Genomic DNA, 26,256 nt, shown 5'->3' with positions numbered 1-26,256 from the left:
GTTGTCATGCTCATGCAAAAGATTGATTCAATGAATTTCAGGTAATATTGATTTATCTATCACAAATTTTAAAATAAGAAGTGCAAGTTAACAAATTTCAATGCTATGGACATTCGTTGAAAATTATATCAATTACTAATTTGAATTTAAATAACAGTTTGTTTTATTTATTTTTATATTCGACGACAAGACAAAAATAATATATATTATCCTTCATTCTTAATAAAAATCGAGCTTTAATAAATTTGGATCAGAAAGATTATATAAATTTTTTACAATAATTTAATAAAAAAAAACAGATGAAACTTTTTTATAAATTTTTTACTTGGTAAATTTATGCGCATGCATTGATTAGTACTATTTAAGATGCATAAATAAAATAAGGATAAATACCAACAATGAACAACTTCATTAAAATGTTCAATTAATGACTTCGAATGTTTTGCTCCCAAAAATACGAATTTGAAATAAATAAAAGAGATGAATGTTTATTAAAAAATAATATTAATATTAATATTAACAATAATAATATTATTAATAAGAAGAAGAATACTAATAGTTTATCATAAGAATCCACGTTTCACTTAGATAACTTTGACCCACATTTGTCACGAGTGCAATTGATGTCTCTCAGGAGTCAGGCCCATACTAAATTAATCCGAATAAAATTAATATTTCGATTTTACACCAACCAACACCTTGAGCGCATAAAGTAAAACCCAAAAAGGAAAATTTATTTCATCTCACAAGTCTCAATTTCAAATCATAGGATATGGAACCACGGTCAAATATAGGTAACTCGTCATCAAGAAAATTAAGCTGGACCTTTTTTTTTTTTAGAATGGAATGTAGACTCTAAATGAAAAACTGTTATCTACACAGATGCTCTTCCGACAGAAGATTCCATGTGATGTTGCTCCAGATTTCTAAGCACGATACGAGCAAAAATTTTGGCTTCGAGTGTGGCACCTGTTGCTGCTGCTGCAGCACGAAGTACTCGAGGAGCTCCAGCGTTTTGGAGAAGGATCACGTGGTGCAGGGAGTGCCGGCCCCCAGGGATCGTAAACTTGAAAGGTTGAACATGAGATGTCAACAAAATGCAGGCAGTAATAATCTAATTTATATACAGGTCGAGAATAATGAAGGGCGAGAATGTATGAAATTTGTCGTGTGTGAATCCTTGTTTGATGTACCTGAAGAAGAGCAAATGCAGCACATGCCTTCAGAATAGAAGAAGGATTTCGTAGCATACCAACAAATCTTCCAATCTCAGCTCCACTGAATAAAAATAGAAATATCAGGACAGTAAGTACAGAGGTAGCAAAAGGTGCAAGACAATTATAGTTAGGCACCAACCACAACCAGAAAAAATTTCAGACACCATACAAAGAACATAGATTGAGGGCTCACGAGGAATGATATAATAAAACTAGTAAGTCAAAAAACTATTTTGCGAGTACTCTTTTGGTGTAAATGGTACAACTAACGGGTTTCAATAATGCACTAGGATAAAATATGTTATCAGAATAGTTCCCACCTACATCATGATGATATGGATAGTGGCAACTTGACAAAATTTAACAGAAAAGTGCTTTGAAAAAGTCATGAAAAGCTGGTAATCAGTAAGCAAATATCAAAATAATGTGGAGTTGATCTATATCCTCCTCCGGGAGTAATTCTCCCCAATCCCCACATCTCAACACCATTAGATCACGGGTTCTTGATCCAAGGGCTAACATTAACCATAGTGGAGAACACTCCACGTGTAGAATAGAAAAATCCAATAATGTGCGGAGATACATTGAACCCACAGAAATCCATTGTTTCTTCCCAGAGAGTATTAATCATCTAAAAATCTTTAGATAATATGCAAAGTAAGTTTCCAAGCTCACATCAATGCAAATTTGGCAGATCCCACAATCAGCTTTCAAGTCCAATTTAGAACATGCACACAAATCCTTTTGTGCAATAAAAGATTGTCAAAACACAAGCACGAGAAATTGAGAAATCCGAGATCCGGAGAGAGTGGTCAAAGTTTTTTATTCACAGAACTTGATCATGCATGTGGCTAACTAACTGAAAATGATTTAGAAAAATTTGTCGGGGTATAAGTAGTCTCCCCGGGGATTTTGATTTAGATAGGTAAAGAACCGGTAAAATCCTGTTTATGTCAGTGATAAAGGAATATCATTCATACTGAATTAAGGGGAGAGTATCTCTACAAAACACATTAGAGTGAGCATCTATGCAATCTATGCAAGCGAAAATGCAATTGTAGTAAGGAGAGGGAGGGAGAGAGAGAGAGAGAGAGGACCTGCATCTAAGATGGCCTGCTTCTTGAATACGAGCACATTCTGTTACTTGATTCAATGCTGCAGGAGCTGATGAGACAGCAGCACTAGAAAAAGCATGGGGGTCAGTAAAGGTCAAGAAAAATGCTTCTATGTGCTTCAAAGCCAATCTTCTGGCACCATCTAAGGTCATACTCTTGGAAGGACTAGTTGATGTTCCTATGTGGGCAATTTCATCAATTCTGCACATAAATTGAAAATTTCACAACGCTGTGGCCAATACCTGCCACTTTCCAAAAGCAATGGAGACGGAAAAAGTGAAGCATAAAAAATATTCATAGAACCCCTATCCTTGAAAAAAGAAAAAACTTTCAAATTTCAGCAGTTCATAACTTATTAGAGTTTTTTTTATTTTTGAAGAAAGTACCAACAAATGAAAGAAAGCTTCTTGTTTGAATTCAATGGCTTGCCTGTGCATTATATGGAAGTCGGGCAACAGGAAAATATTGCATAGTCAAACAATTTATGGTAAAATATATAACCACTCCAATTAAAACAAGTCCATTATTACGTGTAGCATACAGTTCTCTGAAGCACAAACTCCTTAGTGATACACGAGCCAATTTAGATTCAAAACTAATTTTTAAAGGAGGATATACTCATCTGGAACATTATTTTTACATGTCAAAGTGCAGGGAATTATATACACTGTTTTTGCCATAGAAATTTCATTTGTCCCCCTTTAGGTATGTCCAAATAACACAAGTAGTTCTTCAAACAAATAATAAGGGGAAGTACACGTACACATTTTAGTCACTTTTACACCCCAGCATGTTAACATTTTAAAACCTCAGGGAGTCAGGGCAGTAGATGCCAAAAACATCATCTGATTAGAGGTCTGAGTATAATGTATCAAGGGAGGCACAAGAAATTCTCCAGATTTATTCAACCGAGTCAAGCGCATTAGAACTGAAAATCTTTGTCAAATACCAAGTCAGATGTTGCACAAATCTCGCTTGATAAAGTAAATTATTTAAAGTTGAAGGGGAAAGACTCGGTTCAAGTAGTTTGTTCAAAGGTGCTCCCAGAACCTTCAGATTTTTCGAGTGTACAGTATTCTTGACATACACGGATGAACATCATGTCCATGGATTATGATTCCAGATTAATACTATTCGATTCCAGATTTATTGTTTACTGCCTTTCAGAAACAGCTCTTTACAAAAGACAAGATAATGCAATGAGAATGAGTGCAAATATGGAACATGATCACTAAGCTACGGAGTTGACATCCGCCATTCTAAAACATGGAAAGATAATTAATAAACAAGAATGCTATAGAGATTTTAGGGATTATTTCAACATATTCGTGCTTATCTAGCATTTTTATTCTGTATTTTGCACTTACTTCGTCTTATTTTATATCGTTCCTAGGTTTGACCAAAGTATCAAAAAAGTTCAATTATGGAAAGGAGGTTAAGCAATTCAACGCCACAAAGCAAAAGGCCCCAAAAAAACAAAAAAAGGGCCTAAAGAGAAAGGAAGGAATTTCCGAGGATCAATTTTGGGCGGCCTCCGTACTCGGGTATGTATCGGTGTAAATTGAGCATATGCATTGTGAAGCAAATTATGACTGATACGAGGTAGATATGAACGGTATCCCGACAAAAAAATCCTGGAAAATCTCAGAAAATCAGGAAAAAATGGAATTTCCATAAAACCCGATATTTTTTAGATTTTGGGAAAAGTTCAAGTCCAAGCATGACTTTTTACGGGAAAAAAATATAAAATTATAAATACCAAGTCTTGGACTATTTTTAGAGACTTTTGACGATTCTTTTTTTTTACGGATGGGATTTGAGAGAAAAGGAAGACAACTTTGAAGGGAAATCGCGTCAATCACGATGAGATTTTCTTATTTTCTTTCTAGAATTTATTTATATCAATTCAAACATTATGAAATAAATTTCTTTATACTAAGATCTGATAGGGTCAAGACGGTATGTTTTGATATTTGATTTGTTTTCAATGAAATTTAATTTTTGCTCTCAATTATTGATTAAAGTTGGTTTATTATTGCTTGTAAATAACCTTGTCAATTATTTACATATTTGTTTATATTAGCTAAAAGACATCAATTAACACATAGTACAATCGACTAAGAATATAATTTAATTTCTATGTGCAATTTTAGGTAAAACATTTAAATCTTACTTAAATTCGATTATGAATAATTGGAATGTTACGTTTAAATAGGCAGATTAACTCGAGTGATTGATTAATAAAGAAATTAGTAGATTTCACCATGATTGTCCAAAATTTGACAATTAACTGAATTTTAACATGTGTGAACATAGTAGAGTTCAGCACTATCGTGTGTCTTGGTTTCTTTTATTTGAATATGAATTCTTCTTCAATCATTGCCCACTGATAGATTTAATTGGCAAATTTCCTTAGTTTTAGTTTATTAGATTTAATATTTTACCTTGATCTCATTTATTTGATTTAGTCTAGCTTAAGTTAAGTAATTAAATACTAGTCTTTGTGAGACCAACTCAGACTCAAATCCGATTATATCATAACTTAGTGCACTTGCAATTTTCTCAACTGAAAAGATAGGTCAATAATGAAATTTGCATTGTGTCAATGGAAGGTAAAAACTAAAAGTGTATATACAATGACTACGAACAACAAAATGCTACTAAAATAATAGAAACCACATCAGAGAATTGTTGAATACCTTCCGTCAAACATGTAAGACAATGCCAATGCAGACATAAAGCGTGCCATTTTTGATGTAGAAGAAGAACAAAGATGAACCAGCACAGGAACCCCCCCTTCCACGACAATTGAGAAAGCATTACAAGGATTGAAAGCAAGATTCCAAAGCGCTCCTGCCGCAGTCTCGTGTACATCCTGAAAATATAATGCATGTGCAAAGATTGTTTCACATTTTAGTAAGAAACAAAATACCAATCATATAAGGAGGAGTTAGTACTAAGTGTGATATAAGAAGCACGCATATTGATCCCAGATGATCAAAAATACTTAGAAAGATTACATTATGCACTAGCTGGAAGCTAAGGTAGAAAAGGAGGAAGTTTATGGAATACCTTGCACACATGCTCAAGAATAGTGGTGTCCTACAATAACAAATATAGTCATTTAACAATATTTTGTGACTTGCTTACTTGGATTTTGACCTACACGTATCTCGAAAGTATTGGAAGTCCTGTAACTAATTCGAATTTAAATTGCGAGAACGAACAATTGTATGAATAAAGAAAATTTTGAGTACAAGTTTATCTCCTTCTTTCGACCATGTCGGGAGCGTGGGTATTCTTAAATTACCAGTCATCACAACCCATCATTTTCGGGTGCTCTTGTTGACACTACACCAGCATTTGCATGACAGATGGGACTCATGCATCAACCCGAATTGTGAATGTCTCTCAAATTGCAGGACATGACAAGTAACTCGATGCCATTGGTGCAGCAGTTATAGAAATCCTCCACGAGATGTCCGCCATTCAAAAACACACCGATCTTAACATCAAAACTAAAATCCACAATCGCCAGCAATTCATTTGCCTCAGCTAATGCTCCTTCTGGTGGAGATGCTTGATAAGTTCATTTTATACGTATATTTCGTCGGTTTAATTTGTCGATATTGGGCTGTTTTGATGTTTTAATCAACATTTATAGTTTTTTATCTTTGTCTTTGGTTATGTATAGATGAAAGTGGAAAAGTAAAGTAAGATATATCATGAGGAAAAAGTCCAAGTTGGAGTATCTCGATGCCAAACAACTAGTGAGAAATGCAACGGCAAAGGTGTCGTGCCGTACCGTGGCCCCGAAAGAAAAAGAATGTGTGTACAAGGCCATGCACCACCATGAAAAAAATTGTGTATCTTTGGCGCTGGGGCGGTCCCGAATGGACGAACAACCAGATGTCACTAACCGTAGGCTTGAACAATGTCTTTTCGGCTATGCGATGGATAACCTTGTTCTGAACTTTCATTTTTGTCTTGGGTAGAGTTTTCATAAAACTCATTGTTCACTCATCAAGAGGTTATTCTCCTTTCCACATTCTCAACAGATCACAACCTCTTGTAATTCAGCCATCTACAGAACTAGATAAAACTTATTTGTTTTTGTTCATTTCTATTGCAACAAGATGGACTTTACCCAGACTGAGAATAGACCAACTTTTAAATCTTGGACGGAAATTTCTATTACCTATTTTGCAAGGTAATTTATTATTAACAACTTCGTCCCAACTTCTTTCAGTGTAAAAGAATTCTCTATTCACAACTTATCTGAAACGAGAGAAAAAAACAAGTATCATTTTATTTATAGATATTCAATATGTTTCTTATGTTAATTGAGTTCTTAAATTCTAGTCAAGAAACACTACAAGCTGCCAGGTACATCGGTGAAGGTTTCGTGATTACTTTGTCCTACGCGAATCGTTTACCTGTAACTATTCAATACCCCTACGAAAAATTGAACACATTAGAATGTTTCCAAGGCCGAATCCAATTTGAATTTGATAAATGCATTGTTTGTGAAGTATGTGTTCGCGTGGAATCTTTCTTTCAACTAGATAGTATTCTCCACAATCTCAAGCAAAATATGGCCAATACTAAAAATAATATGAAGCGACCTGCCGATAAGAAAAGATGATGCACAATATCGAGTCACTAATCAGTACTGGTTAGGCTTCAATCTTATGGACAGAACTCGACCTGCAACCAACAATACTCGAAACACAACCGCGGTTTTACGGGCCATATATGTTCTTGCTCGGACTGCAGTCATAGCATACCACCACCTTACTACCACTCCTGAATCCATCATGCCATTCAGGTTTCTCCCCTCAGAAGATATTACAATAACTATAACTTACACCTTCCGCCACTCCAGAAAAATCAATTGTTAGTAATGTCTGATCCTACCACGATCTTTCTTACAATCACGAACATTACAACAATCTTCGATAAAGAATAGTTAGTGGCCAGCTATATGGTTTTCTGGATTATATCCAATTTTAACATGAATGCAATCGATGATACTTACAGAAGTTAGCTATGTCAACTAATGAAAATCAGAATTGCAAGTAAAGGGATTTTATAGTGGAGAAAAAGAAATGAAAAACCACATTAACCTAACGTGCTTGGATGGCAAAAATGACGAGCAAAAAAAAAACCCAAATGACAGTTATGGTGTTAATACGAAAACTCACCGCAGCATCTGATTGTGCCAGTGCAATTAGAGGTGCCACACCGCCTTCTCGACCAATGGCAATGCTATTACAAGAAACATATTGTCAAAAAATAAATGAATAGATAATAATTGGTCAAAAACTATATATCCACCAAATATGGATAGATATGTCGCAAAAGATGGTATACAGACGAGCTGTCGACAAATAGCAAAACTCCATTGTCCAATTCTAAGCTTACAATAGACACGCCAGTATAATTTGATCTAAGTTGTAGATGTGGATGAGATTTGTTCTTGTTGTTATGCTTCACCACCAACCAATTTACTGCAATTCTTTCGTTGATTTTGGTTATGCCAGGATAGAATTCATCTAACTACCTGGTGTGAAACCACCGAAAATGGAAAAAAAAAGGGTAAAGGCATGAATGTTTAAACAAACAAGATAACAGCTACAAGTTTTTGAGGTTACGGTTGAACTTTTTCTTGCAAAGCCTTTCAATACTCCATAACATAGTTGTCAAAGACGAGAGGCGCCACCAGGCAAGGACCCCGTGCCTGGGGTCATCTCAGGCGCAGCGATTTATTAAGACGAGCCCGGACACTCGCCTGAACTAGCCTTGGAAGTTCACTTAGGCGCTAGGTGAATTTTTTTTTAATTACTTGTTTAAAACAAATAGCCTAAACCCAAACCCTAGCAACCCAACGCCCCAACATTGGAATTAAAAGAAGAGACCACTGAACAAAAGAACGAGGTGAGAGCATCTACATTCAAAACAACCAAAAAGACCGATTTCACATCTTTTGGATGAAAAAGAAGAAGAAATTGATGTTGATCAAAAAAATGATGAAGTTCAAGAAAAATACATGTCCGAAATTTCTGGGTACTCAGATGATTCAATGGAAGAAGATGAACTTGATTTAGATGATTGAAGAATTTTAATCATGTTACTAATTACTACGAATTTATTAATTATTTTTTGTTTTGTGTGACATTGTGACTTAATTATTTCATATTTTAATATATTTATTCTAAGATAAATTTTTTTTATAAAAAATTTAAAAATGTGCGTCTTGCTGTAAGGCGCGCGCCTCGCCTTGCATCTCAGGCTCCATGGCCCTTGTGAGCCTCGGTGCGCCTTGTGCCCTTGACAACTATGCTCCATACTGAAATTGATATCATGGAACAACATCATAATTTAATAATGCGAAAAATTATTCTCTTCAACACTCGGACATGCTACATGAGAACCTTAGCCTCAACGATTTTGGTTTATGTGACCCAAGCTTTAGGAAGAGTTAAGCTCACATTAGCTGTTTGTTATGTCCGTAGAGGCCCACAAGTATCAATAAAGTTACAATGGACTGGTTTGCATTAAAAATCTCCTTGAATGGATATCAAAATAAATAGAAGTTTGCTTTGGTCATTTCTACTAAACTGGATTGGTGCAAATTGGGTATACAGAAAAACTATGTAGAGATTTTCACATTACATCTGCCAAAGACCATCATCAGAAGCAGAAATATCATACAAACAACTGTAATTCTTATACCTATTTGCTTCTGAAACTGACAATCCCCAAAGAGCACCGGCAGCCCTCTCCTGAAGGCCATGAGAGGCATTTGAACAGGAACGTGCTAGAACAACCTATGGATCACAAAAAATTGAACAGCCAGCATGAGCTGGAATTCTTCTGCTAAGTTATTATAAACACCAAGTCAATTGGTAAGAACCATTGGTGGTGTAAGAGTAGAGCAGAACAGAGGGAAAAGGTAATACCAGACAAATCATGTACAACTCCGATGAATACAGTACAATTGCCGTAGATGGCTTTAAGAGAGATAACAATTTTGCTACTATGTTAAGAACAATTTTGAGATAGTTCACACAGAATGCAGACAAAACCAACACAATCGGATATTGTAAGTTATAAAATGAAGTAAATTAGACTGCAACTTAATTTCCCCGCCTATTAGAGATCCACAAACTGGATCAAGAGTTACTGGCCCAATTTACAAATAATAGTATCTAATTATCATCATAACATAGGCAAAAGAACATATACACTCTTGCACACCATTTCAACAAGAATACAAAAACTTTTGGCGAAGATAAGACATAATATCAGACACAGAAATATCACTCGAGCGAACATTCCTCAACCATTGAGCGACTAAACAAAAATTTAAGGACTACTTTATGCAGTTGATTAACAACACTGTCAAAGTCAACACGTACGTATCCATACTCATAGAGTGGATGAGTACATCCACTAGTACATCGAACATCCTCAAAATAATTCTCAATGGACAATGGGTAGTCAAGACTCAAGCACATTACACATCGACAAAACCATCTAAAAACAAGGTAATGTAACATAAAGCTGGTGATGTTTTCTAAGCTTGTGTACCAAGTTGGGAGGTAATAGACTGACATGTAATATTTAATTAAGTGTAAACTTTTCCAGGATATATTTCCTTGTGATATTAGTGAAAAAGATGTTACACACAACAATGACAATTTTGGAAGATTCATGCTATTAGCCTCCACGGGAGAGACCACAAAATACAAGCATGAATGTGATAATGGTGAGACTTATCTATGAGAGACTCAACGATGTGCACTGAAAACTTGCTCATAACTGTGACAGCACAATCCCGACCTGCACAGGGTTATAAAAGGCGAGCGCCTGGCTGGGTAGGAATGTGCACAGCTCGTGCATACTGCATACGATGCACACTAATAGTGCTTGCTTCTCCTACTACTGATTTTTCCTGATTTCATAGGTTCAAGCTTAAGCACAGATTCTTGATGCTTATAACATAATGAAATACCTTTAACTAGCTAGGAAAGCACATACCTAGCAGAAGCAAGAAAAAGCTATTTAAAAAATTATTTATTATTGATGTCTGAACTTGTGGTTGATGCAAACGAAGTCATGTAAGCCATAATGTATTGCAAAAACAATAAGTTCGTTTTATAAGTAGTGCACCAAAGTACGCCAATCCCACTATCTTATATAAATGACAGAGGAAGGCAAACACCAAAGACATCGATATAAAAATCTCCAGCGACAATTAAGTATATGATTCATCGCTTTTCTAGACACAAGCCTGTCATCATAACCCCGCCTGAATTCCAGCAAACCAAATTCCCTCCACCACAGATATATCTGCTTCGCTGATTATTATCACACACAGGCTCAAATTCTTGACCTTCTGGGAAGTGGTAGCTCATTTGAAGTAAGTTCAATAACTCGAAGAAATATATAACACAACAAAAAACAACTATAAAAATTTCTTCAATCTAGCATCACTATTTCAGGTAGAGTGAAATTGAGAATGTGATAACTTTTGGAAAGATCCATACCATAAATCAGTTAGGACCAGTATATGATGCCTAAAAGTGAAAGTAACTAAGACATGCTTTTGATATTGTTCCAATAAAATAGGCTGTCCTAGAACGTACATAAGTGACCCAGTGAATCTATAGCCTTTACATTCATGCTTTTTCTTTTTGACAAATGTACGGTTTCAAACAGTTGGATTTTGCAAAATTAACCCACATTTCCTCTAAACTATTAGTTGCTTGGAAGCAATCAAGAATATCTAAATGATGTAATACATAAAAATGCCATACCAATGCCTCAACTCCACCAGCTGCCGCAATTGCTTCCCGATTTTTGTCATCAAATGATAAATTCCATAATGCACCAGCAGCTTCTTGCCTAAAAATCAGCCAATATTGGAGCTATTTTCACTCTAAGGAAATTAATACATTTACATGACAAGGAAAACCCAGAAATAACCAACCTCATGCAAAAATGCTAAAAACTTGACATAGCCATTGAAACTTCAGTAAATATACACTACCTAACACCATCATGGAGAGAGCGAGTAAGTTGCACTAGAGCTTCAAGAGCTCCTGCCTCTTGTCCCACAGAAGCATTATTACTATTGCTATCTCCATGAGCAGCCAAATTCGCCAAAGCCCGAGCTGCCTGCACAATGACACCAAGGTGTGTCACTTAGAAACTGGATACAACTTTTCTCATATGCCAGGAGATTTTTCCACGCAAATAATTAATTGAAGGTAAGACAGCTGACAGCCATGGAGTAGAATCTGCGAATTCAAAAATCACTAACATCTCTGGACTGCTATAAAGCATGTGCAAACCCAGCAAGGGTGTGAAACAAAATAAAACTTTTATAAAAAAATTATAAAATTAAATTTCAACCCTAAAAACATATTAAATCCCCCTTCATTCCCATCACTCCCTCCAGCTAAATTTCTAGGTGTGCCCCGGTATCTGGTTTCAATCCGTATCCCAGTAGGGCATATGACTGAACGTGCTCACTTAGATTTAGATAGAAGAACGGTATGCCAGTTGAGTTCTTTCGAACCTATTCCCCGGGCGGGAAGCTTTAGGCCTTAGCAACAGAACAACTAATGAAGAGCACAAATCCCCGCCCAGAAAACAACTCCAAATGACTTTACAAACAGGTTGTAAATATTGACTTCTGAAACATGAAAACAAAGTATGTAAGAAGAGTCTACAAACAAATTATCTTGGGAATCCATCAAGGATGGCCAAACTCCTAATTATAAATTTAACCTATCCAGAGCGTTAAATAAATATATGGAATATTCATGGTTCAATATTCCATTCAGTTGGAACAAAACACCACCTGCTCTTGCACTCCTTCAACCTTGCAATTCCGAACAAGGGATACCAAGCAATGTACACCGCCCACTGCAGCAACCTCCATGCTACATTTATCATCTGCAGCCAAATTCGCCAATGCACCAGCCGCACGTTCCTAAAATCAATTGAAGAAAAATAACCCACTGGAGCACGTTAATGCAACTCTGGGTCCATTTCAATTATAATACACCTCTATGCATGAACAAAGTGCAAATAAGAACAATTTCTCTTTTAAAACATACCAATACTCCTTCACCACCAGTACACCTCGACCATTTGAAGATGAGGTCAACTAAAGCTTTTATAGCACCAGCTTCAGCAATGGTACCCTGGAATAATCAAAGGAATAAAGCATGAAATGCCATGAAACTGAAGTAAAATATACAGCAGAGATATAACCTTATGCTCTTCACCAACGGAGAGATTCCACAGTCCTCCTGCAGCCTCTTCAGCAACCAATCTGTTTACAGACCGAGCAAGATTTGCAAGAATCCGGATGCCTCCTTCATCAGCCACAGCTTTCGCAACATTGGTATTCACCGATAAGTTAGCAATGGCCTACACAGAAAAGCAATTTCAGCATTTGGTCAACAACTAATTATTGCTTCCTCTACCATCTGAAAGGCGGGAGTAATTTGCAATAAATTAATAGATGATGACAGGGACAGATTAATTGCACGAGCTAAACTATGGGACAACATTCTCAATAAGGCATCGATGAAAGAGATCTCACCTTAGCAGCTTCTGCCTGAAGCCCCTCCCTCCACGAGCAGGCAAGATTTAGGAGAAGGCGAATGCCACCGTCTCGCAAAACTGCCTCAGCCCTTCCAGTGTCTATACTTGCACTTTCATCATCGATTACAACAAAAGTTGCAAGAGCCATGGCTGCCCTTTCCTGAACTTCCTCCTGGGCACTCTGCATGCAACTAAGCAACAAAGTTGTTCCTTGGTTGAGCCAGAATTTATCCAAACCACGAGGATTGCTCTCAGAAACTCGTAGAAGTGAACTTGAAATTATCCATTCCAACCAATTCAAGATTCCATCCAACTTCCTATCCTTGATATTCAAGCTTCTCCAATCTAAGAAAATATTCCTCTTATTCTTTGGTGTATTGACAAATAGGGTTGCTACTCCTTTAAGAATGTCTGTGAAGGCAGCTAGCAGCACTTTACCTTTATTATGTTTAATGGAGAGAAAGGTGGTATCCACCTCTTCTTCAAGTGCCGGACAATTCAAGGCACAGAAAACCTTCAAACTAGGCAAGGATGAAAAAAATCTTGAAACAGTTGTGGGGGTAATATCTGTTCTGGAGGCATCTAAGCCTGTCAGGTTTGGTGGCTTACTCCATTCTTGCAACACCAAATTCCAATTTATATTAGTTGTCCCCGCAACTGAAAGGAAACGAACTGATGCAAAATTTCCCAGGTATGTTTCATCTACCTTTCGGCAGTCAATGAATCCAATATCTGTCAAATTCGGGCAATGTTTTGCCAAAGCATTGACAGCATCTGCATCCACTTCATGTACACCTGAAAGTCGAAGTTTCTGCAGCCGCGGACAGCAAATTGCTATGGCTTTTACAGCATCACTGGTAATCTTTTCACAGAAATCCGGCCCCAACTGAAGGCACTCTAGCGCTTCGTGCCGCGCTGCAAGTACAGAGAGGGTGGCATCGGTCATTTTTCTACAACAGTCAGCGCTGATCTCACGCAAATTATTAGCGTGAAGGTTTATGATAGCATCAGCGCATTCAGGACCACGAAAACGAAGCTTCTGCAGATTCTCGCACCGAGAGGCCAGAGATACAGCAGCCGCAGAATCGAACTTGTGGGGCCGCAGATCCAATACGTGCCACAGACAAGGTGATTTACCCAGAGTCCTCCATGTGCGGCAGGTTGACGACAGACTCGCCCGGTCACGATAGTTCAGACATGAGAAAAGCTGAAGTACTGTATCATCAGGTAGTTTGGTCCAATCAACCATTCCTTTCTCATTCAAACTCAAATTCTCATCGATCTCAGGGCAATCAACTTTCTCTTTGCCCTTCTTAACAACTCTCCTCCGCACCCTCCTACTCATGCTTGAACCGCTTCAGCACAAGCACGCTCTCCCACGGCAAGTAAAGAAGCTATCAACAACTAGGTAATTCAAAATAGCCTGAGATGATGCACTATATGATAAACTCCATACACTCAATCCTAAAGCCAAAAAAATAATAACCTGGCGAACAGTATGTGATGAACTGCCTCTTCCCTTAATTTCTCCCAGCTGCCAAACCAGAAACCACTATACCACAACGATCCTACTAAATCACCGGTTGCAACAATGTCCTCGGACCTGAAACCATTAAAACCAACCAATATTGGTCACAGTTCATAAGCGCAAAAGACAAGCATCCATTACATATTAAAGACTCCATTTTTTCATAATCGTTGATGAAAATCAGGTGGCATAAGTCAAAAACACTTTAATCTCAAAACCCACATCCAGAAACGAGCAAAGCTTCCTCAGATGAACCACGAATGGACCCAGGAACGTTAACAATCCCTAAATCATAAACCCACCAATAACATGAAGCACGATAAAACAGAATATCAAGCCTCAAACAGCACGCAAAAAATCCTTGCTCGAGATAGGATGAATACCCTATCATAAGTGAATCATATTAAGGCGAAATCAATTACACTTTCATTCGTACCTGAGTTTTCTAAGCTTTGTGGGCCTCGAGCAAAACCTTTAACTCTCCAATCTACGATAAATCTATAGCCCATTGAGGGAAATTGCATTTGTGAAACCTTGTATATGTTTCAGTGACGATACCTGATGCACAGCAAAATCAAATCGACTCAAATCTTTATCCGTGAAAACGCCTCGTTCCTTTACATTCATTCATTCGATTACACATGCGCAGACAAAAGACAAAAGGAGAAAGGGTAGGAGAGAATTGTGCCAAAATATCAAAGACGGCGACGAAACAAAGACCAAAAATAAGTGCCTTGAAGGCTTGAAATGCTACATTCCGTGAGTATTTGATATTTCCACATTATTCAGAGAAAATAAATAATTTTGAATAACACAGAGCTTGAATACAAATTTAAAAATTACATCATTCATTTTTTCATGTTATTTTATATGACATCAATGCAGAATGCGCAGCCTTGTACTAGGAGAAGTGGTACATCACTGTGTAATCACAAAACTCGATCGTTCACGCGTCAATTTTGTGGGCCGAAACTCATGTCTACCAAATAAATGAAATCTTTTATGTTGAATATAATAATTTTAACTCAAAATATAGATCGAGTCGAGTCGACTCGTATCAGGAATATAGATCATTATGACTCTGTCACTAGATACCTATTCATTTATAATTGGTTTGGAAATGTCAAATTTTCCATGCACTCTCAATTATGGATTTTTATTTATTATTAGTTAGATTTTTCAGATGTAAAAAATTGGCTATTGATATGATTGATCAGATGAATTATTCAACAAACAAGGAACTCTCTACCATTTTTAATTCAAAAATTTTCTCCTATGTCTTTGGTTGTAGGGAGTGTCCATAATTAATTCAGAAAATTTCTACTTGTCTATAATGTACGGAGACTTTGAAAACAATGTCCAAGTATTGCACGTACATTTAAACTCTACATTGGACACATTTGTGCTCCGACTCTAGTCCGACCGAGCATGCATGCAGTAGTTCTTTGAGCATGAAAAGCAACCTCCACCAAGAACATCAACCGCATAACATCCACGGGAAATGGAACAGCTCCCAACGAAACAAATTGGCCGAGGAAATATTAAATGAAACAACATTGAACCTGAAAAGTCGACACAAGATTTAAACACGAGCGAGTCTTAACTCGTGAAATCAATATTACAAGCCAACCCGTAGTTGCATATAACTATCTTTAGATTGTAAAGTACCATATCCGAGAACACACTACGATTTTAGGATATTATATCAGTTAAATGGAGAATTTTGAGCCGGAGAGGTTAGTTCACATGCCAAGAATGCAACTGTTGATGCTGATTGTGATCATGGCGCGGGTTATGCTTGAAATTTAACCATTATATATACGATCATGATAGAACTATATTAAGATTTAAATTAGACATTGTAGTGGTCATCCAGTTGAAATCTTTGGTTAATGGCTAGAATAAGATTAGATCTAAAGATTATGATTGTATACATCCCCCACGTTGCTCCATCCATAAACGATGCATCATTCAAAAGACATAATCATATGTAAAGACTCATCCTCGAACAACTCAATACGCCTTCAGCCAGTCGAGTTTGGGCTCCTCTAGTGATCCCGATTAGTTAAATTGTCGCTCAGTGAAACTCGAGAACTGGGCTAGTCCATCATGACTCAGCTTAAATTCACGTATGTGATCGTTCAAAAATAAGAAGCCCAATTAATGTTGGTGGACTCCCTTGACAATTTGATTATTAGGCACCGTTTCCTAAATAGGGTCATGTTGGTTGCAAATGAGCCAGCCAAGCCAAGAATCCAAAGTTGAAAAATCTTATGGACTTCAACTTGGTTTTTCGAGAAATGAAATTTTACATCCTTGTATTGATTAAAATGAACCCAAAAAATTAAATAAATAAATGGATTCGAATAAATCAACAGTCCAAAACTCAGCATATTCATCCATCAATGAGAAAATACAATTAACATCTCATAGAACAAAGTGAACATAAAACACTAATCCAAGAACAAATTCTCTCGAGATTTTCATCCATCTCCTACACATACTACCTACATTTTAACACAGAACTGGCACTCCATGCGTCTCGACGATATCACCATCTTGTCCCCTCACCCTACGGTCTGGGGACTGACTGAGGTGGGATGATCGCCGCCCACGAGGCCAAAGGCAACTGGAGCTGGCGGTTCGTGGGTTGGCGATTGATGCCAGCGTTTGCAGTGGACGTAGCGGCTGATGAAGATGCTGACGAGACAGCCACGCGTTCGCATTGAGGGCACATGGTGAGGGTTGTGGGAGGGCTCATGTTCATGTAGAATTGTGGGGATAGCTTCAATGCTCGGAGCTCGTTCACCTCCTTGTGCAATCGTCTGTTCTCATCAGTAAGATTATCGCAGCATCGTCGCAAGTACTCGCAATCGACCTCGGTTTGCTTCAGCTTAGTCCTGCATCATCGTAACCAAATCAGATAAGTTTACTTTGCATATGATATGGACAAGATCGGGAGTCACCCATCAAATAAAAGTTGGAAGAGAAGCACAAATTCGACAATTTTCAACCTTGATTTCTTGAATTATTTAAATCATAGTTAACTTTAGCAAGAAATTTAAACTCAGCGGCGTCAGATCTATGTTTGAATCCAGTACAAGTGCAGCAGCACAATCTAAGAGACATGAATCGACATTTAACACGATGACCAAAATACCCTCCAAAAGGAAAAATTGTAACTAACCTTGCTCTTCTGTTCTGGAACCAAACCTCCACCTGTCTGGGCCTCAGATTCAGCCGTTTAGCCAAAGCCATCTTTTGCTTCTGTGCATAGAAACAAAACAAAAAATCTCAGTAATGAAGAATTAGATAAACACCCTCGACCCACAAGGAAATTTACCAAAGTGCCACTACTCACCGGATTCAGAGTATTATACTCCTTAAAAGTCTCTTCCAGAACTGCCGCCTGCTCCTTCGACAGGCGGAGCTTCTTCCTCGCCGCCTCTCCACCGTCGTCCTCCATCTCAAATGAGCTGGAAGCCCTCTCTGCTTCGTTCTCTTCTCTCTCACTCCTCTTCCCACTCACGCTTGAAACTGTGCTGTTTGGGGAAGAAACCATAGCTTCTTCGTCGCAATCTATCACAGTTATTGCTCGATTCACATCGATCCCTCGGAAGTATGGTCTTGTCTCCCCACCACGATCTGAGAATGTACAGATACAAGCTTTGAAGATCAATCTCGAGGGTAAAATATAACAAACTATACATGCAAATGTTTTTCTTCAACGAGGAGAGGTGAACTGTTCTCCTATAGAATAATTTATCTTTGAGAAAAAAGTTTTCACCTTTAACGCTTCGAGAAATGATAAAAGAAAAGGAATTATCAACCTTACGTGGAGACTAATAGAAACAAGAAATTTACCAGCAGATATCTGAAATGCATCGGTGTTCGAAGGTTTGTGCTGCTGTTGCGGCTGTTGTGGAAATGGTAACGGAGATCTAAACAGATTCAACGGAAAAGGGACTGGAACTACTGATGCCGCCGGCGGACTCAAATTCAAATTCTGATGTTGGTTCTCCGGGAACCTCAGGCTCAAACTCAAACCCAAACCATCATCTTTGTTAGCCATCCTTTCCACAATCCTATCTCTTTCTCCCCCTTCTTATAATATAAAGAAAAAGAAAACAACAAAACTTTTCTTTAAATCTCAATCCCTGTATCTTTTACAGAGAGTTGATGTGAAAATAACATAACCAAGAGGGGACAGAATGAGGAGAACAGGGGTGGTCTTTTTTCTTTGGCAAAGGAGTCACAGCTTTTCTTAGGGTCAAGAATGATATATACAACCGATATATATATTACAGCACTGAAACAAAGAGAGAGAATTAGCTTAGGTAAGGACCTATAGATACAGAGCAATATAAGGAATGAAAGGAAGTATAGATACAGTGGGCAGATGTTCAATGATGACATGTGTCAGAGGTGGCCATTGGCTCAATCATGATTATGGGATTTGGCTTCAGCCATCATGTATGTTTGTGACTTGACTAATTATTAACCATGGTCTCAATCCTTTGAATTGGTTTTCTTAACCATGGTTAAGTCAAACCGTACTCTCTCACAACTGTAACTTCATTAAAAAGAGGCTTTTTATACCATTGACCGTTGACTGGAAGAGAGACGGAGCTTATGATTTATCTCGTGAGTACCGCGCAGTTACTCCACGCGCGAAGCTTTTTAAAAGAGTGATAAATGCAAACTTTCAGGAGTGGGTCCACTTTCCGGAGTAAGCGAGTGATGCATGTGGGTTTGCCTTTAAAATCTCCAAGGTTGTCTTGTCTTCTTTCGGTAAATTACGTTAAAGTAGCAATTAATGGCGCCCTTAGTTTAGATAAAATTTTAACAATCTCATAATAATACTTTTAATGCCAGGGATGAAACATAAATANTGAAATATTTCTAAAAATTTATCGCTATTATAATATTTTTTGGACATAAACTAAGATATAAACGAATCAAGCCACTCGCGAGCTACTTGGAACTCGGTTAAGTAAAAAGTTTGATCAGATTCTTTGTTAAATTTATCGAATCGAGCTCGATTTCGAGCTCAACAATTTTATAGAGTCGAGATCGAGTTTAAGGATGTTCAGCTAGTTTATGTCGACTGAACTAGTTTGTTGAGACTTGAGGATACGATAATAACTTGTATCATCTCACATCAAAATTTGAGTGTAAGGGAAGTGATTGAAAGACTATAAAATGATAAGTCTATCTCTTTAAATTCTTATATCTTCGTTGCCCTTTTAACTATAAATGCTCGACGAGCTCGAAAATTATATTGTTTAATAAGCTCAAAAAAGAGTCCGCGACGAATCGAGCTTGAGTCATACTCGTTACATGATAAAAGAGCTATTAATGAGCCGACCTCAAGCTATTCTCAAGTTTAGTAATTTTAAAACGAGTCGAGCTCGAATCTCATTATAAAAACTCGGCCGTGCTCGAACTCATATATACCTTAAACAAACCGGGCCCGAGTCTGGTACATGATGTATAACAAACACGTTGAGCCACACATTCCATACATTTGGTCGATGTGAATAGAATGGAAAGTAAAAAATATATATATATTCATGTCTCTTGAACAGATATAATAAATTTAGTTTTTGTTTACATAATTGTTTCATATCAAGTCGTCAATATCGAAGCTATGACATACAAAAAATTAAAAGGAGACTAAACAGATTTTGGAAAATTGTTGTAATCCATGTCGATTTTGATGTTTTGTACCTGAAAATTAATTTCAAAAATAGATTTAAAAATATAAAACAAATGAAAAATAATGTTATTATAGGATTTATCTAATATGACCGTACACGCTTTTAAAATAACAATAAGTCTTTCTTAAAAGAGATTCCTTCCTTTTTCTTTTTGTTGCACAATATTTATTTACAACTTTTAGTTTTGTTAATAGAAATTAAAATATCTGTTAAAAAAATAGAAGAAGAAAGTGATGTTAAATTTTTTAAATAATATAACAGTTAATAAATAAATAATTAAGTTGGAAAGGTCTGGGGAGAAGGGAGGATGATCACGTGGGATGGGAGCATGGGGTTCACGTGTGCATGATCATGTAATGCTCGCCCACGTGGCGGCACGTGGGACCACAGGGGAGCACTCGTGCGTTGCCTTGTCCCTCTCCTATCCAACGCCCACAATGTTCACAATCATTGGATTCTTCCTCACTTCTCCCATACACGCATTTTTACCAGATTAATAATTTAATTATGTAAATAAATTATATTGTGATTATTAAATTAATTAAATAGAAGTCAAAATAATTATAGATAAATTATAAAATGTTTGCTTTAATTGATTAAAATTAAATTATGATTTTTGATTTTTTTATTATTATATAATTTTCACATTTTTTATATTTTATATTTAATTTTCTTTGTTTTAAATATTTTATGATTAACTATTTTGTAATGTTCCTTGAATTTTTTAAAAATAATATTTAATTGAAAATAAATACATACATGATTTCTTTAAAGGTGTTTAATTATTTTTATAATATAATATTAATAATATTGCATAATCTAAAATATAAGACCATACAATTTTAGTTAGTAATAATTATTTAAAACTTTTATATTTAATTTGTTATTATTATTCTTTTCACACTTCAAATATTATAATTTTAACTATTTTAATTTAACTAAATATAAATGTAAATTATAAATAAGCTTTTACAAATCATTTAGTAAATAAATTATATTAATATATGAAGTTTAAATAATACTTGACATGCAATAATATAATGATAGGTGAGATGTGTAATTTTGGTAGTTTGATTCTAATCAAGTCAAGTAAACGCAAGCTAATAGTACTACATCGACTATTGATTGTTTTGTTAGGGTGGCCTCTCAAATCGATATTTCAAGGTGTGTTCCATGTAAAATTTATTATAAAATTACATCTAATAAATATTTTTTTTAAAAAAAAATCAAATAATAAATGAAAATTTGAAGTCATTAATACATAGCGATTAGTTGAGTCGGGATAGATGTCACGTAATTAACCGAGAATCAGCACGAGTAAACGGCAATTAGCCTGTTTGATTTGAAGTGGAACTTTTGCTCTCAAATGACTGGTTAAGAATATGTCTCTTGTGAGACGATATCACGAATATTTATTTGTGAGACGGGTCAATTCTACTAATATTTGCAATAAAAAATAATATTTTTAGCATAAAAATTAATAATTTTTTATAGATGACTCAAATAAAAAATCTATCTCACAAAATACTATACTTGAAATCATCTCACACAATTTTTGTTATTCAAGAAAAACAGACGACAATAATGAAAGATATTGCCTACAAAAAAACAGTATCAGTAAAAGCAAACATGGCCCTAATTGAGTGCTTGGAAAACAAAGCATTGAATGAGTATGTACAGAATACCGACAAATAGAAAATAATTGGAAAGATTGAAACTGACCCGTCTCCATCTAGTTTTGGTCCACAATTGTAATCATTGTATTCTTGTGTACTTGTTTGAATTTCTTTTTGAATAATCATTACACCCTTGATACTATCAAATCTCATTATTTCTCCGACCACCCACTTACTTTCTCCTTCCAAATTTCATGATGAGATTAAAAAATAATTGATTTTTTTTGTTTTTATAAGGTAAAATCGAAATATTATAATTTCTATAGTTTTTTTGGTATTAATTTTTCTCACGAGCCCATGTCGGACGAGACACGAGAAAACAAACCAAATCTTTATTATTATTATTATTTTTATTCGATGAGGTATAGATTTTTATATGAGTATGTGTTTTGTAAGACGGTCTCACGAATCTTTATCTGTGATACGAGTTAATCCTACCGATATTCAAAATAAAAAATAATAGTTTTTTATAGATGACTCAAATAAGAGATCCGTCTCACGAAATAGAATCCGTGAGACCGTCTCATACAATTTTTTAAGTTTATATAAATTCAACTCAACTAACCGAACATTTCACATTTCACTCGAGTAGTTGGAATTTGGATCCAAAATCATTTAGGATATTGAGGCTACTATCTCTATTGATGGATGTTTTGTGATTTTTCTAGATAAAAAAAAAACAAGAGATTGTAGGACATTGTTTGTATTTTATATTTAATTCAAATGAATATATTTTTCAAGACAAAAAAATTGGTAAAAAAAACTTTACGATTTTAGAAGTTTAAAAAGATTATTAATAAAAGAGAAGGTGGTGTAACAAATGATTGGGGAAAACTGGATCTGTGGGTGTGGAGGGGACAAACACGACACAATGTGGGGCCCTCTTTACTTTTAATGTTTTTTGCTCTTTTCTTCCCAATAATAATATTAATAATAACATTATTATTATAATAATTGAAATATTTTGACACATGACCACACGACATATATAGTCCCACCGCACGTGAACATCTCTGGGATTTGATTATTTTGCCCCCAGATTTAAGGATAATTCCTTGCCGACCCCTTCATCCCACGTGATTCCCACTGACACACTCGTCCCTACTCCCGTCGCTGTTGCGCAATTGCCCTCCATCGTCGCCCATTTAATTCAATTGACGCCTCTATCTTATTTTTATTTTTTCAACTTTGAGAAATCAACAGCGTTATTTTTTTATGTATTTTAGATAATTAAAAAAATCAACCTAGTATCATGTAAATTACGTTGATTTAAACATGACAATTTTTCCGATAGATTTGAGGCTCTCGAAGAAAACTCGAAGTAATTGGATTATTATAATTGAATTTAAAGATTTTTTTGTTAATTCAACCGATATTTAAAGCATTGATGGAGATGATGATTTAATTTATGTGAATTCAAAGATGATGATAACAAATTTGACCCATCTTGTTACAATTTTTAAATTATTTGAAGCTAGCATGAAGATTTAATATTTGTGAACGGGGTGTATGAGCCCGATGGATATTTAATCTCCGCAGATATTAAATAAAGAATCCTCGATTACAAAAACGAGGATTGAGACGAAGATGGAAAAGACAACTCCACCCTCGCCCCATCCCAATGTTATCCCTACGATGATCAGGTAAACCACACTAGACAAGTTCTGTGTAACACACTCAAAATTGAGATGACAAAAACAGTGCAAGATTGAAAATTTGAACTCACGATTTCTTGATATGGCTCATCATATTCTATCACCCGACCCCATTGATAGCCTTCTATTTTATTTTATTCACACATGTTAATGGCCATATCCGTCCCTTAATTAAATTGAATAACTAAATGTTAAAAGTTGTTGTTTTTAATTATTAGACTACAAACTTATTTAATTAAATTTGACATCATAGAATAACTCAAAGTTATTCTTTTCATAACAAAAATATTGTATAGGTTGATGTCATACTGTCAAGATTTTTGAAGATACTACAATACATTATTTAATATTTGAATGTGCGAAAAAATAAATACAAACAATCGAATATAATCAATGATTATAAAAGCATTGAATCAAATTGTTGGTATATCCAATAAAATATCACCAAAAGTTGGGTTTTAAAAGGGAAAAAAAAACTATTAAAGATATGCTGGAAAAATATGGTTGTCAATTTGAAGAGTATGGCTGTCACGGATCACATCCACATGGTTGATGATGAATTAGGGAATTAAAATTGGTCAAATGTTGCATTGATTTTGAAGCCAATCACATGGGACAACTAGGATGCACACGAGGGGGACCTCTAATCATGGATTAAATTATGATTAATCTATATTAATAGTACGATAATTATTTTTCTCTTCTGAGAAACTTGATGATTTTCAAGGATAATATCTCTCTTTATGATTTTTTTAATGAAATTACTTTCATTTAATGAAATTAATTTTATTAAATAAAGTAAAAAAATAATACAAGTACAACTACACTGGATATCCCCTGGATAATTCACACAAGCCGACTCTACCGCTGGCCAATTCGTTCTACAATCATCTACCACAGTAATTGCACTAGGAATACAACGAAATAATAAAATCTTGGTGATAGTTATCACGCTTTTCACTCTCGAATATTTTCATATTACTTGCATTCCAAATATGATAAATTGTACCTGCTAGTGCCATAATCCTCATCCTGTTGAGCATAGAGTTACCACGGTAGACTCCTCGGAAGGCTTTTAGTATAGTGTCCGCCGATCCCATACACTTCCTCATGCCCAGCCATTCACGGACACCATCCCAAATAATCTTCGACAGGCTGCACCTGAAATAATTATGAGCACAAGATTCTGTCGCAGCAGAGCATAGCACACAAGAGTTATCTTGGATAAAACCAAGTCTATCCCAAGTAAGAAATTTTGTGTGAGCAAAAAGCCATAGTGCAAACCGATGCTTCGACAGTATGAACGATTTAGCTATAAGAGGTTTCCAAGGCCACCCACCTTCCTTCCTTCCGAGTAAAGAATTTATACGCATTCTTGAGAGTACAATCGGAGGATAGCCGCATCTGTCGAGCCCAACACACGAATCAACTCATCCCTAAGACCCGAACACTAAAAATCTGCTTGATTAGCGGTGATACCTCTCGAGGCCATTCTCATTGCCACACATTACCAAGATTGCTATAAGTGTTATGCACCCATTTGATCCATAAGTTATCCTTCTTCAACTGTATTTTCCAAAGAGTTTTACAAAATAAAGACTTGTTCCAAGCATGAAGATTTTTCAATTCCCATCCCCCATCTTCAATCGGTCTACACAGTGTTTTCCATGCTATAGGGGGACGTTTGGAAGGCAACACAAACTTCCTACAATGAGCATATATAGCATCCAGGATGTTAGAGGGGATATGGAGAATAGATAGCCAAAAACATTTCACACCCTGCACCACTGATCTGATTAGCTCAAGTTTCCGTGCATACGAAAGTGAATGTCAAAGGACATGATTGATATGTTGAAATGGAATAATATAGGGATAAAATCAAATTAAAATGAAATAATAAATGAGAATAGGATAATAATTTTATTTCACTTCAATAATCGTTATCAGAAACAGAAGAAACGAAAAAATGTATGAAATAAAATTATTTTTAATAATCAAATGACTTTTTAACTAAAAATTCAAAATACAGCTAAAATATGAGGATTGTCATTGCAGGGTGAATTTGAGACTCGTGCCATAATCCTCCTATTTCATTCCCGCCCCGATAATAATCGGGAATCTTTTTGTTTCTCCCAATCCCGTACCCGATATTATCAGGACGTGAAAATCCGAGATTGCGAAAATTAGGGATCCCATCAAGTACGGAGAAGATATTCCGAAAGTTCAATATCTACTCAGATGAAGAGAGGATATTGCGATATGTATAGTGGTAAGAACAACAATGTGGTCCATTTATTTTTATAAGTTTAAGCTGAATATAGAAAATAACAATAAGTTTTCTTTTATTTTTTATATTTTTATTCGAATTATAGTATTTATATATGTGATTTTTTTTTTTTGTATGAATTGGTTAACCATTTAATTTGTCATCTATGGGCTGACCAACTTAAATACATTAGTCAATTTCTATAAAGATTTCGGTCCAATATTATTTTATCTAAAATCACAATATTCTAAATCAACGTGTTAATAACATTATATATTTTTTAAAAAAAATTAAAAAATAACATTATATATTTTTTAAAAAAAAATTAAAAAATCGGATCGAGTTGGGCCGGGAGGATATTAGTTTCATAATCGTTCTCTCGACATTGATTGAGACGGAAAAATCTCGATAACTCGAATCAAGATTTTTTCGAGACGGGAGTGGAGCGAAATTCGA

The 26,256-nt window shown here is 35.7% G+C and overlaps 2 protein-coding genes across 2 annotated transcripts; both read right to left on the bottom strand.

Moving 5' to 3' along the window:
* Window positions 1-713: 713 nt before the first annotated feature.
* LOC140972793 (protein ARABIDILLO 1-like) lies at window positions 714-15,256 on the bottom strand. Its single transcript, XM_073435216.1, has 14 exons — window positions 14,920-15,256; window positions 14,442-14,558; window positions 12,954-14,359; window positions 12,620-12,778; window positions 12,463-12,549; window positions 12,204-12,335; window positions 11,388-11,515; window positions 11,155-11,242; window positions 9,068-9,162; window positions 7,537-7,600; window positions 5,032-5,207; window positions 2,315-2,533; window positions 1,194-1,278; window positions 714-1,066 (listed from the first exon to the last, which is right to left on the bottom strand). The coding sequence occupies exons 3-14, from the start codon at window positions 14,298-14,300 to the stop codon at window positions 875-877; spliced, it is 2,772 nt and encodes a 923-aa protein (XP_073291317.1). The 5' UTR covers window positions 14,301-14,359; window positions 14,442-14,558; window positions 14,920-15,256; the 3' UTR covers window positions 714-874.
* Window positions 15,257-16,827: 1,571 nt separating this feature from the next.
* On the bottom strand, window positions 16,828-18,884 carry LOC140972792 (homeobox-leucine zipper protein HAT4-like). Its single transcript, XM_073435215.1, has 4 exons — window positions 18,348-18,884; window positions 17,845-18,128; window positions 17,671-17,750; window positions 16,828-17,383 (listed from the first exon to the last, which is right to left on the bottom strand). The coding sequence occupies exons 1-4, from the start codon at window positions 18,553-18,555 to the stop codon at window positions 17,056-17,058; spliced, it is 900 nt and encodes a 299-aa protein (XP_073291316.1). The 5' UTR covers window positions 18,556-18,884; the 3' UTR covers window positions 16,828-17,055.
* Window positions 18,885-26,256: the final 7,372 nt, after the last annotated feature.

Source organism: Primulina huaijiensis, chromosome 3 (genome assembly GCF_012295235.1).
Source record: "Primulina huaijiensis isolate GDHJ02 chromosome 3, ASM1229523v2, whole genome shotgun sequence".
Lineage (NCBI taxonomy): Eukaryota > Viridiplantae > Streptophyta > Magnoliopsida > Lamiales > Gesneriaceae > Primulina > Primulina huaijiensis.
Note: the sequence above shows the minus strand (reverse complement) of the source record. Positions and strands in the feature narration are given on the sequence as shown.